Source organism: Manacus vitellinus, unplaced genomic scaffold (assembly GCF_001715985.3).
Source record: "Manacus vitellinus isolate BGI_N305 unplaced genomic scaffold, ASM171598v3 scaffold_2_pilon, whole genome shotgun sequence".
Taxonomy (NCBI): domain Eukaryota; kingdom Metazoa; phylum Chordata; class Aves; order Passeriformes; family Pipridae; genus Manacus; species Manacus vitellinus.
Genome location: NW_021940208.1, coordinates 29,501,168 through 29,515,204, shown reverse-complemented (window position 1 = coordinate 29,515,204; position 14,037 = coordinate 29,501,168). Strand labels below are relative to the sequence as shown.

General features: G+C 39.0%; 1 protein-coding gene across 4 annotated transcripts in view; it reads left to right on the top strand.

Annotated features, from left to right (window-relative positions):
* Positions 1 to 146: 146 nt before the first annotated feature.
* Positions 147 to 14,037, top strand: part of TSC22D1 (TSC22 domain family member 1) — a 91,870-nt gene continuing 77,979 nt past the window's right edge. For all 4 annotated transcript variants that reach the window (XR_003915907.1, XR_003915908.1, XR_003915906.1 and 1 more), the window contains exon 1: positions 147 to 3,049. Coding sequence is in view for 1 of the 4 variants with exons in the window: in XM_029960858.1 (XP_029816718.1) it covers positions 174 to 3,049 (2,876 nt within the window). In the remaining 3 variants the exon portion in view is untranslated. The remainder of the gene's footprint in view (positions 3,050 to 14,037) is intronic.

Genomic DNA, 14,037 nt, shown 5'->3' with positions numbered 1-14,037 from the left:
CGGTGCCGAGCCGCCTCAGCCCGTGCGCTGCGGGAGCCGGGGGGGGTGGTTGTGCGTGGTGGTGTCTCTCTGCCCTGCCTTAAGCGGAAAGCTAACTGTGTGTGTGTGTATCTGTGTGTGTGTCTGTCTCTCTCCATACCGGGGGATTGCACTCTTAAAATACACCCGATACAATGCACCAGCCTGACTCAGCCGCAGACATTAGTGCTAGGAAGATGGCGCACCCGGCGATGTTTCCTAGAAGGGGCAGCAGCAGTAGCAGCGGCAGCAGCTGCGTTACTGCTCCCACTGCACCAGGTACCGGCGTTGGGAGCGCTGCCCTCTCTGCCGAGGATTATCAGCCGCCTTTGCTGGTCCAGCCACCGCCTCCATCTCCTGCAGCAGCTTCATCATCGGGTCCACAGCCGATACCCCCTCCTCCACAAAGCCTGAACCTCCTCTCGCAGTCTCAGCTCCAACCACAGCCTCTTGCACAGACTGGAGCTCAGATGAAAAAGAAAAGTGGCTTCCAAATTACCAGTGTGACCCCTGCTCAAATATCAGCTAGTATGAGCTCTAACAACAGTATAGCTGAGGATACAGAAAGCTATGATGATCTGGATGAGTCTCACACTGAAGACCTTTCGTCTTCAGAGATCTTGGATGTGTCTTTATCCAGGGCCACTGACTTGGGAGAACCTGAAAGGAGCTCCTCTGAAGAGACTCTAAATAACTTCCAAGAGGCAGAGACTCCTGGGGCTGTTTCTCCAAATCAGCCTCATCTTCCTCAGCAGCATGCTCCTCTTCCTCATCACCCACAGCAGAGTGTTGTGATCAATGGAAGTGTTCACCCCCACCACGTTCATCATCACCACCATCTTCACCACCACCATCATGGACACCATCATCCGTCGCATCCTGGCGTAGGTAGTGCCCCTATTTCTGGAGGACCACCGCCCAGTCCATCATTTAGAAAACTATCAACAACTGGAAGCTCTGACAATGTTATATCAACTGCACCAGTTTCTGCTGCATCATCCACTGGTTCCCCGGCATCTGCTGTGTCTAATATACGCACTACAAGTACTCCTGGCAATTTAGGTGTAAGTCCTGCTACTGGAACTAGTACCTTAAATAATATGGGTGGTGGTAGTTCTAGTGTGGCAAGCAGTGTGCTTGGTACTATAAATTTAAGCAACATCACGAGTACTGGTAATGTAAATGCTTTGTCTGGAACAAGCAGCAATGCTAATGTGAATATCTTGAGTGGTGTTGGCAATGGTACGAGTGCTTCCTCTAGTGTCATTAACAATGTTACTAATCCAACGGCAGGAATGGCAGTGGGATCAAGCCCACAGCCGGCTGCATCTGGCACCTCAAGGTTTAGGGTTGTAAAATTAGATTCTAGTTCTGAACCTTTCAAAAAAGGTAGATGGACATGCACTGAATTCTATGATAAAGAAAATACTGTTGCAGTTTCAGAAGGAGTAGCAGTAAACAAAGCAGTAGAGACGATAAAACAAAACCCGCTTGAAGTGACTTCTGAAAGGGAGAGCACCAGTGGGAGTTCTGTTAGCAGCAATGTAAGCACACTGAGTCACTATACAGAAAGTGTGGGAAGTGGAGAAATGGGAGCACCTACTGTGGTACAGCAGCAAGCGTTTCAAGGTGTGGGTCCTCAGCAGATGGATTTTAGCAGTGCTGCTCCTCCAGCAATTCCAGCATCTAGTATACCACAGAGTGTTTCTCAATCACAGCTTGCACAAGTCCAGCTGCATTCTCAAGAAGTAAACTATCCACAGCAGAAGCCAGGGGTCCAACCCCCTGCACAGGCCAGTCTAACCACTGTTACTGGGGTTCAGCCAGCCCCGGTTAATATACTAGGTGTATCCCCATCCCTGGGCCACCAGCAACCTGCCATTCAGAGTATGGCTCAACAGCAGCTGCCATACTCACAGCCAGCGCAGCCTGTGCAGACTTTGCCAGTGGTGCAGCAGCAGCAGTTGCAGTACGGACAACAGCAGCAGCAGCAGCAGCAACAGCCGGTTCCTACGCAGATGGCCGCAGGTCACGTTAAGCCGGTGAACCAAAACTCTGTCACGGGGGCTATGCCGGACTACATTCAACATCAACAGATCCTTCAGACTCCAGCTCCTGCCATGCAGCCAAGTTCTACAGGAGTAGGAGCTGGGCAGCCAGTTCCTGTTGCCCAGGCACAGGGCATGCAGCCTTCAGTGCAAGCACATCCAGCCGCTGCCCCAGCTCAGCCTGTTGCTCATGCTCCAGCAGCAATACCAGGTGTAGCTGCCAGTGGTCAAATGCTGAATGTTGGGCAGCAGGGAAGCGTAGCTGCTGTGGTGCAACCACCCTCTGCTGCAAACCAAATTCCACCTCCAGTTATGCCGTCAACTGCTGCTCCTCCATCTTCCCAAGTAGTGCAGCCTGTGCAGACAGGAATAATGCAGCAGGGATTACAGGCTAGTGCTTCAAGCCTTCCTCAGCAAATGGTCATTGCTCAACAAAATACCTTGTTACCTGTACAGCCGCAGGCACAAGGAGTGGAATCTGTAGTCCAAGGGATGGCTGGCCAGCAGCTGTCTGCGGTTAGCCCTATACCCTCAGCTAGTACTGTTCCTGCAGCAAGTCAAGCTGGTTCAGCTGTGCCTCCTGGCATACCTTCTGCTTCTGTAGGTTTGGGACAGCCACAGAATATAGCGCAGGCTTCGGCTGTGCAGAATGGCAGTTTGGCTCAAAGTGTTAGTCAGCCTCCCTTGATATCAACAAGTATAGGTATGCCAGTGGCACAGAGTATGCCACAGCAGATGCCACTAAGCTCTACCCAGTTCCCTGCACAATCACTAGCTCAGTCCATTGTAAGCCAAATTGAAGATGGCAGACGCCCTACAGAACCTTCATTGGTGGGTTTACCTCAAGCTGCCAATGTCGAGAGTGGTGTTGGAGCATCAGCTGTTTCGGATGGGGGTAGCAGCAACATGCCATCTTCTGCATCCCTCTTTCCACTGAAGGTGCTGCCATTGACAACGCCTCTCGTAGATGGTGAGGATGAGAGGTAAGACTGCCTGTAACTTTATTAAAATATGGACTGTCTGATAGTTTGATTTGCAGTAACTTGGAGGTCTTGTTACAGCCATTTGGTGAAATGAAGCAGTGATGTTTCTATCTAATCAGAAATATTGTTCCTCAGGTCCCAGTGTATGCAGGTATTATATTAAAGAACTAGTTTTTCTCTTGAGGGGGTGGGTTGTATTGATTATGCTTTGAAATTACTGCGTGGGTAAATGGTGTTTAACAGTCTGTGACAATGTGTATATTCCCACTGTACAGGGCAAGACAGAAGAATACTGTGGAATATGGGTATGCTAGTGGTGGTTATAGTTTAGATTTTTTTATTATGCTGAAATAATATTTATTCTTAGGTAGATTTTTTTTTTCTTTCCACAAGCCTAGAGTCCATCCTGCCTCAGCTTCTCTATTTTAAGTATTGACTTTACAAAGGTTGAACCAGTTGCGAGTCTGTGGTGTAAGTAAAGCCTTCTCTTTGACAGCCAGAAGATGCTTTAGGCAAATGAGTATGGTGGGGAAAAGGAAGTTCAGCAACACTGTTGTGGCTCTTTAAATTGAACTTAGGCCACTTTTGGTCTTGATGGTTTTGCTTCAAAGCATTAATCCATGGTGAGAGCTGCTCAGGCCTGCAGAGGGATGGTGAGCCTTTGAATCTGGTGCACCAACTCTGTGCAGTCAGAGTATGAAAACTGCTCTCTTTCTCCCACCCTCACCTATTCAAACTATGGGTGTTCTCCCACCTTCTCATTTTCAAGTAAATGACCACTGGCTGGTCTTAACAGTATGTACATGTGAATAGTCTAATTTCTTTGACAGTGTGTGCAGAGAAGTTGTATCAGTTGTGAAAGGCTATTTTGTGTGCAGGTTGAAGGAATCCAAAGATCAGTTTTGAAGTGTGATTTTTTTGATATTAATTATGTGTGGAAATTCCTCAATGTATTGAGGACCTCTTATGATATGGGTTTGCAAGTGGACAGGAAGACTGGTGCTTCTCCCAAAGAACTTCTTGTGTAAGCAACTACAATAAGGGGAGAAGTAACTTTTAAGATAAATTTTAAGATAAATAAGCAGCCTTTGGAATGTGTGGGAGAACAGAAAAGAATATTAGAAAAACCACGCGTCCAGTAAGGAGACAAAATAAGACACTAAACACAAGGTGGGAAAAATACCTTAGCAATGGGAGGTGAAGTACTTCTTAAATGTCTTCTTGGTGCCATAACTTAGGAGTATTGTCATTGGCCAAACTTTATTTAAAAAAATAGAAAAAATAATAATAATAGGTTGCTGAGAAAGGCTGGATTATTTTCCCAATACTGAAGATCCTAACTCTATCAGCAGTCTCTGATTATGTTGATCATGAGGTGTTGACTGCCTTAGTGACTTTCATCACGTCTATCTAAGATACCAGAGAACTATAATGAGTAGCAGCTTGTCTTCCAGGAGTGCTAGGAGACAAGTTCCAACAGTTTCATTCTGATTATGTTTTTTTTAGTCAATAAGTACTTGAAGGTGGTAGAAGACAGACTGAGGTGTTAAAGCCGACAGTATCACCATTGTGCTGCTAGCACTTAGTTTTCTCAGAAATGTGTTTTGGTTTTCTTTCATTTGAACTTTCTAAACCAAGGCTCTAATCCATTTGTTCATGGGTCCCACTTGTCTTTGGTGGTGTGATTTGGTTTTGCTGTTGTGTGGTGTTTGTTTTAGTATTTTTTTACCAAGTTAAAAAAACCCCTTAGCTTTCAGGGGGTTCCCAGCTGAGTAAGGGAATCATAAGCTCATTGATACTCAGTATTTTGGAAATGACAGCTAGCATGTGTCTGTACCCTGATTTTAAGAGCATATGTTAGCAGTTTGTCATGATTGGTAGTTTTTCCAGAATGTTTAAATCCCTCAGGGTAACAATAGCCAGAAATACCTTCTTCCTCTGTTATTTGGCTAGCCAAAGATCATATCCTTTCTTCTCCCATACACATCGCCTCTTTGTTCAATCTGTCATCTCCAGGTACACTACACTTTTGTTTAGCTGCAGTTGGAAAATCATTTAGATTCTTTACACAGAGCAGGATATGACTCTGTTAAATGGAGACCAAAAATAATTGTGGCTTTTTGCATTACAGTAGTGGCCAGGTCACTTTTGTGGACTGTCAGACAATTTACAACAGCACTTCTCCCTGCATATCTGTATGTAACATTAAAAACATAGTGAGATTGCCTCTGCTTCCGCTTCCAGGGGATCTCAGGACAAGGTACTTTCATTGTCATCTCAACTGGAATTTTGATCTGCAGCTTAGGTTTCGTTACTAACTAAAGGTAGTACAAGATACGTTATTTTACTTCTTTGACCATCAGATATCTCTAATTAGAGGTTTTTTCCTGGTTTGTTGGATTATACTCTCTTTTACAGGAGGTAAATGGTAGTGTGTTTTAAAAGTACATAAACATTTAAGAAACAGACATATTGTAAATACTTGTGTTTAAAATCCCAATTTCCCTCTGTCTCATCTGCGCACACACATCCATCACTGAAGATTTCTATCAATACATCCCAAGTGATTCTAAAGCTGGCAAGGGAAAAGGTAGAAGAAAGAAGTGAGTGATGACATAATTGGGCCAGCAAAGAAGCTGTAAAATTCCATTTAGTGTGCCTTTGAAAAAACATCTGACCCCTGTAATGCCTTGTATAGATTAACTCCCAGCTTTTCTTAAACCTGTATATAATTGCGTTTAAGGACGCACCAGTATCTTTAAGTCTTTAGTCTGTTCAGTTTTTAGAACACCATTTGCATCTCTTTCTGTGTTTGTTATCAGGGCATGGCCTTTTAAATATAGACAGTGTGGAGTGTATCTGCTTTGAGAACCAGAACCTTTTATTTCCCCAGTGTGAATGACTTTTATTTCAAGTCATAGTGAAGATCAGAAAAAAGAGATACTAAAAATGAACTGCTTGTCAGAATGCTTTGTGGAAAATTAATTTGGAAACTTTATTTATTAAAGAGAGGATACAAATAATACTCTGTATTTTCTGTATTTAAAGAGAAACAAAACCAAAACAAACCACCAAGCAAAAAACCCAAAACCCCACCAAACACTGGTAATTCTTCTGATTAGTCTTTCTTCGGCCTGTTGGGTATGCCATAGGTGTTTATATGTTGGTAGATTCGTCGTCTCTTTTAATTTTTCAGTCTACAAAAATGAAGACCAGGTTTTTGGTTGTTAAATATCTTTTTTTTTTGTTTAGCTTGAAGCATGATATGGCCTTAGTGCGTGATTCTCGTAATTTCTTGGATTTGCAGCAGTTACCTTGATTTATTCAGTTCAGTTATTAAATCCTGTCAATTTTAGACGTGGTCTTTTGAGCTTAGTATTTCATCTCTAGAAGTGTAGAAGAGGATTTCTTTTATTTTTATGCTTTTGAAACTTAAGCATGAAAAATGCATGTTTATATCACAATGAATTTTTTTATGTATTTATACTTAGTGTTTCAAAATAAGTTTTACATCTTTGTAGACAATGCTCTATGCTTTACTATGCTATAGATGCTTGGAGTAAGATTTTGTACAGACATATTATTCTTAAATTGTCTATAAAGTGAAAACGTAAAAAGTCAGTTTATCTTACAGCATTTATAAAGGCTGCTGTAAGTGAATTTAAAAATAACTTAATCTGAAGTGTTGTTTATCATTACTAAAAAGCAGATTTTGTGAATGAAGGATAAGAGAACTAATAACTGCCTCCCTGTCCTTGATGGCATTTCCTGTAGAGTTGTTTGCATTCTTTAGGCTGGTGCAAGTTGTGTTCAACTGTTTTTTTCGTTTCATCCAACAGTGAAGCAAAAGAGAAAGGAGGAAAAGGCCATGCTAAACACATAAAAAGTATTCTTTATTATGTAACAATCTTGTAATTTTTTAAGATAAATTTTTATTAAAAGATCCCTTTAGAAATGTTTTCTGTGTGGGACATATGTTTTGGCTTGTTACCAAGTCTGTGGAGAGGCTGGAAGATTAGAGTTGAACGTGAGAACTGAATGACCTGTGAACAGCCTTTGAGAATCTCTGGTAGTAGCAATAGTCCTAGATTGTAAAGCAAGAGTAAAGTCAGGAAACTGGATTAATTTTCATCATGTATGCAACTATGTAGTGGGAAGGCTGATCAGGTACAAGTGAGATTTTTACAGATATAATTGAATACTTTTGGAAGATTTTAATAAGTAGCGGTGAATGAACGTATTAAAATAGAACTGCAAATTTCCATTATATTTTTGATGTGGTAACTTTTGCATACTTATTTTGATTTTATAAGCAGTTTTAGAGTTTATGTGGGCTTTTTCATTTACTGAAAGTTTTGCTGCTCTGTGTTTGAGAATGGGAAAAGATACTTTATGACAAAGGATTTTGGGTGGATTAGCATAGATTTATGGTGGTATTTTTTTAGTTGCATCCTAGGGGCAGTGTTATTTTCTGTTTTGCAGATTTTAAACTTGCTTCATAGTCTTGTCACCATTTTGAAAACTGCATGATTTGAATTCTAGGAGATTGACTGTTAAAAAAGTCTGTTCATATCTTCAATGTAGCTTTTAAGGAATTTAAGAAAATTGTTAACCTCAGTAATGGCAAGTCAAATGAGTAAAAAAAGAGCACTTTGGTGAAGAAAATGTGCTTGCTGTTGTCATGCTGACAAGTCCAGTTTCTCGTTTCATCTGATTAAATAAAATACCTACTGTTGGTGGAATTGACTTTGTTAGCTCTCTGCTCTGAGTAAAAAGCAATAAGGAATTTAGGGTCTGCACCTTGTATGTCTGCTGACCATCTGTATGTGGCAATACCTGTTTTGATGGTTCTTTTCCTGATGTCTTTTATAGATGCATTTTCTGCATGCCATGGTGTCCTTTGAACTAAGGACTGCTACAGTGCTTGGCATTGAGTTGTCTTTCAAGACAGGAAGGACCAAAAGATACCAGAGGGTTGTAAAAGCAGTAATTTAGCACTTAAGATAATTTCTCAGCATCTGCCTTATCTCTCCAACTGATAACATAATTTCCAGAAAACGTTCCTTAACACTACAGTTTTGGCTACTCTTTGGAGCAGTGCATAAGTAATAAGTCATCTATATATGCGTATGTCAAACAAACAAGGTTTTAAAATATTTAATGTTGAAAAGCAATCTTTGTTACTGTCTCGGGATTTGCATTCTTCATAGGCTAATCTGGAAATTAGAATTAAAAATACTGACAAATGGATTGGTAGTGAAATGTTTCAGTCTTCAGCAGTTGCTGTGATCTAAATAATGCACAACAGAGTTGTGACTATAACTGTTTGTGGTAAGCTGGCAAAGAAAGGAGAATGGGAGGGGAAAATAATAAAAAACCAAACACCACCACCCATCCAAAAAAACCCCAACCCAACATAGCAAACCCCAATATATTAACATACCTTGCTTAAGCATAAGTAAAAACGTGTGCAGTTAGCACACCTATGCTACAAAAAGACCCCCTATAACTTGTTCAGTTTACAGAGGGTAATAAAGTAAATAAACCTTTTCAGACCTGTCTCTAACAGCTTAGGAAGCAGATCAAATTGTAAACAGTAGTGTATTGCTAGTATAGGCTTTTAAACAAGAAGCTATACAAACATGAATATCACTGATAATAGCAAGTGTATTCTCAATATGACCTTTTGGAGAATAATTTGTGATATGGGCTTGCAGTTTGATGTAGGTGAAACATAAAAATGACTAGAAAAGAATAGTGTGTCTTTGTTCTCATTGATTAAATGCACTGGTTCTTTTGCTGTTCTCTTGATTAATTTATGAGACTAAAATGTACTGTGTGTAATAGATATTACACTTCAACAAATGATTGAAAACTTCTAAAAGTGGGCCTATACCTTTCATTTAGTGCACTTAGGGCACCAAAGACAGTGCTATTAAGCAAAAACATTCTTCAACAACATGTTAAGAGGGACTAAGGGTAAGATTATTCAGTAAATTATGTCATGGTAAAGATCACTGTAAATAACAAACTAGTTTATTCTCAGCATGATTGTACAGGAAACCATAGCCTAAAGCTAAGATGGAAAGAGCTCCTGAGTGACTGGAGATACCACTTTATTTATTTAAGTCTGTTTTAAAGCATTCAGAATTAGGAATTGCATGATTGAAGTGCAGCATAATTATGGTATCAAATTGGAGCACCTGATCATCCTTCTGGCTTTAATATCTGGGAACACTTTAACTCTTGTTCTGCCTTTGGAATTTGCTAACAAAGATAGTAATTGTGCTACAGTCAGTGGTGTAAAAATCCTTATCAGCTCATTTTGTACAAACCTCCAAATGCCTGTTGTGCATTGTCAGTGTTGGAAGCAGGATTTGGTTTGTGATTGCAGTTATATGCAAATTCTCCATCTTCCACTGAAGCTGGAGATCAGTTTTCCCAAGAGAGAGATTTAGAGGTTATAAATGCTTGGCAGTCAGGGATTATAATGACCCCATACATGCCAGTGGTGGGGCCGGGGATAGTTTAGGTATTTTATCACTGTTGGTTACCTTATGGACTAAATGACTTGCCAGTACTAAATGAGGACTTCTGACTTGGGTGCTGTGCAGAGGTGAAGAATGATGCTCATCGCGATTCAAACACAACATTATGCTTTAATAATGGGAACTTGTTTAATTTTATGAAATGTTTTACACTTGCAAAGTCAGATCCTTAACACGTGTTTTGGTAGAGTAAAAAAGTTACAGTAAAGTTGTTCACCATTTTTCTTTGAGCAAGCAATTAATTCCTTTAAATTATTTGGGCATTATTGTGTACCAGAAATAACTCATGATTTTTTTTTTTTTTCCTACTTCACTCTGTGTTATGTGGATTTTGTTAATTGTTTGTCCTTTGTGTTTAATGTTATATGATACTATTTTGAGGTGTTGGTGAGGCTCCATATATTCAGTACCTTTGACAATTACAACATATATTTAAGAACTGTAGGCATTCAGGCTTGAAGTTCTTGTCCCCGTTTCTGTTTCTTCTTGCAGTACAGAGTTGGGGATGGTCCAGAACAATAAAAGTAGCTTTCCTTTGTTCAACAGAGAATGGACACCTAAACAAACTACTCTTTATAATTAGCCTTCCTTGCTGGGGGTTGTAGGTGTTGTACAAACTGAAATGAGTACAAAATTTTGGAAATACATTAGAAGAACAGAGTAGGAAGTAAAGTAGTTGGAGGTTTTGGTTATTGTTATGGTTTAGAAATTTAACACACTTTTGAAGCTTACTGTAGTCCTTGAAGAGCAACAAATGCAGGTACCACTGATGTTTGGTTTTTGCCTCAAGGAAACTTTCTGAAAACAGCTTTGTATGTGTTTTACTTAAACTTAAGGGGTATCTTGATCATCTCATTACATACTTTTGAATAACAGATTCTTCTGAGTATAGTGGAGAAGTGCCATTTTATAAATGGCTAAAACAGGCAGCAGAGGATCTTCTCTAAGTTTACACTTGATGAACTTATACTAGATGAATGGGACCACAGACTTAAAAAAGTAGGCAGTATTTCTAGTAAGGTATAGATTGGATAGCAACTAAAAGTTGGTTGTAGAGTGTTTTATAACCTTCTGCTTTAGTGTGTTAAACGAATTGGCCAGCCAAATTGATTGAGGTCCTATGTGACTTAAGTATTTTTCCAGCCTTCTGTTTGTATGTTTTTTTTTTTTTTTTTTTTGTTATGGTTGTGTGTGTTTGGTTGTTTTAATTAGCATCAGGAAGTTTTCGGGGCTCTGATTTTTTGGTATGTAATTAATTGAGATTTGAACTTCTCCAGCAGCTGTTTAAGCAACAGTGTCTACGTACTATGCTAAGTATTAGGGACAGTGTTGAAAGCTGCTGAAAATGTGGATCCACATTCAACAATAGTCTTAGTGTCTTAATGCATTTAATAATAGGATGTTGGTTTTTTTACTACTGTACTGCAGTGTGGTTCTTAATGATGAGTTACACAAGTAACAGTAACAGGACTGCGCGCTGAAATTATATGCTTATTTCTGTATCCCCAGTGTTACACTTGTTTCATTTCTTCTGGTAGCATCAGAAGGTGCAAATCAAGTGTAAGATACACTATCTTTTTGCAGACATTGTTGGTCTTTTATTTGTAGTCTACTGTCTTGCGGGTCAATAACGGGCCTAGTTATTGGTAACTGAGTGTTAATCTTCTTTGGTGCTTACATATCTAGTCAGCAGTCCTTTTAATTGCATAAGTGTTAAGTTTCTGAATTTAGTATCTATTGAGACTTGCTTGTGCTTGGTTTAGAAGTGGTATTTTCCTTTAAATTGTTGTAGACAAATGTAAGTTATAGAAATAACACTGAATGTTTTTCCAGTAACTTTGAACTCTGTGCAATGTAGAGGGATGAAATCCCTGTCAAGATAAGCGAAAACTTAAATGGCTTTTGAGCTTCCTCTGGCCTTCATTTCACCTAATTCCGTCACAGTTGTGTATAGATGACAGAGATGATGACTGACAGTCATAACTTACATACAAGAAACTGTGGAAATAAAAAAATTCAGAATGTAACCATACTAAATTTGTGTTTCTATATATTTAGTGCTTTTGTAGCTTTTAAGGAAGATTGTGACTAAAAATTAACCCAGTAACTCATGTATGATCGCTTTGCTGTCTGTTGTGGCTGCAGTTTTGAAATACTTCTCTCTTTAAAGAAAAACAAGCAAAAACTCAGGCGGAGTCTGAATAATGAGTGACTTGTTTGGCATATATTGCCACTGAGCTGGGATAAGCAAAGGAAAAAAAAAAGTAAAAGACTGCTGTAGATTTCCTGGAATATTATTTTCAGCTTGGTAATTTTACTGGATGTATGTGTGTAGAAGTATCATAATGTGTTTTTGTACCATATGAAACATTCCATATTTTTCTGAGGATGTCTGTCTGTGGACTATAAACAGCATTTTAATTCGTACTTCCAGATTGAGTCTGACAGACGTGGAATGCTATTTTTTCCCCTTTAGGATTTCATGAGGGATCGTGCTGCAATGCCTGCTGTATAGGGGAAGCAGAACGACTTGGGATGTTTCATGGTTGTCGTGTGTGTCTGTGCGTGTCAACTTGTGCGTGGTATTAATTGTCATTGTCCCTTGATGTCGCTTGCAGTAGAGGATTCTCGGATGCTGAGAATCTCCAAAATCTGACAAGGATGGATTTTGTAGTAATAGTTTATATTTAGCATTATGTTTTATGTTATAATCTGTTCAGTGAAAAATCTTGGCCTGACCTTAACTTGAAATGTCTACTGAACATCTTGATTAATTTTTTTTAAATCCTTTGGTCTAAAATCCTTAATGCTGTTTATCTGTATATATGCAAATAAGAACATATAAAGTTTTTTTTTTTTTTTATAAAACAACCCTAAACAAACTTCCTGGTGAGAAAATGAGCAATTGCTGCTCTTACAGCTTCATTTTTTGCAGTCTTACAAAATAAGACCAAGTGAAAATAAAATAAAAGGAACCATGAGTTAATGACTATGTGCTTTAAGTACTTGTTAAGTAATTTACTGTTGCACTCAAATGAATTCAAGGTATAAATGTACCTCTTTAATCTGTTGAATGAGGTTATTATGTTAAGAATGGATCAGCATATTGCACTGCCAAGTGTTTCTTTAGTAGTCCTAATGTCCCAAATTGGGTGAAATGTCAAATTACTCATAAATGCTCAGGGATTGGTGTAGGATGTGTGTGTGCCTCCATGTTATTTTCTTTCTTTCCAAGTGTATGAGACTGTTTCCAGTTCTGTAATTGCTTGTGAAAAAGAGGAGTTTCTGAGCCTGTATTCGATTGGAGAAGGAGGAGGGAGGGAAGCTCTGAAATGTTCATGATACTTGTTTTGGTTTTCTTTCTCTTTTTCAGTGAGAAAAGGGATTTTAATTTTTGAAATACTGTCAGGCATCCATGTGTCAGTCAAGCATATGCAGTTGTTGGCAATACAGCCTCTTATTTTTGGGATAGTAGCTAAAACACATAATTGTGTATTGGTGCTCTGCTTTGCTGACTGCTTTATAACGAGAAGAGATGGTCCTGAATGACTTGGTGTCTGATGTTCGGGTAACTTCTGAACTGATTTTAAGACAGTGATGCTTTAAAACAGGCAAAATCATAAATGTTTTTAGTAGTTTATGGAAAAACAGAGCACCAATGCCATATAGTGATCTGTGTGTTCCTGTAGAGATGTATGCTGCCAATAGGGAAGTACATCATCTCTGCAATACCACTGCATGGAAAACTGAGTCACCATGTCATCATGAGAGCTTGGGTCAGCCTCTTTTTGGGGTCTCACTGGCTGCCCTTGGGGCATCTGGATTCTTAGTGCTGCTTGGTGTTGGAGCATGGTAAAATATTTCTTTGGAAATTAACATGTAAATGGAAGATAATGATTTGCATGAAAGCATCTCTGACTTCTAGAGAGTAGTGTGATCTGTGGAAGGGGAAAAAGAAATAGTAACATATTATAGCACTCATTTGTGGTTATCTTCACTTTTTGCATTTGTCTGACCATGAGAATCCAATCTCTGGTAAACTTTAATGTGTATGTTTACTGTCCAAATACTTAAAAAATTTAGAACGTGTTTTTTTAGTTCCTTTGAGTTTATGAGATAAGTGTTTTCTCTGAAAGCATCACAAACAGTTCTGCAAAGAATTTTATAAAGGACATTGAAATTGTATGAAGTATTCATAGGTATTTTCAAATAAAGGACTGTATTGATATTTACTAATATTTAAGTGGTTAAGCATGTGATCCTCCCTCTTAATACTTTTTAATTGGGGAGACATTTAACAAAACTTTTTTTAAATTTTATTTTAAAAAAGTTTTTTCCTATTCCAACCTCTGAATCTGATAGACTGAACCATTCTTAATGTTTCAGAGCATTTTATGAATATCTAAAATGTTCTATTTATTTTTATATTGCAAGAACAAC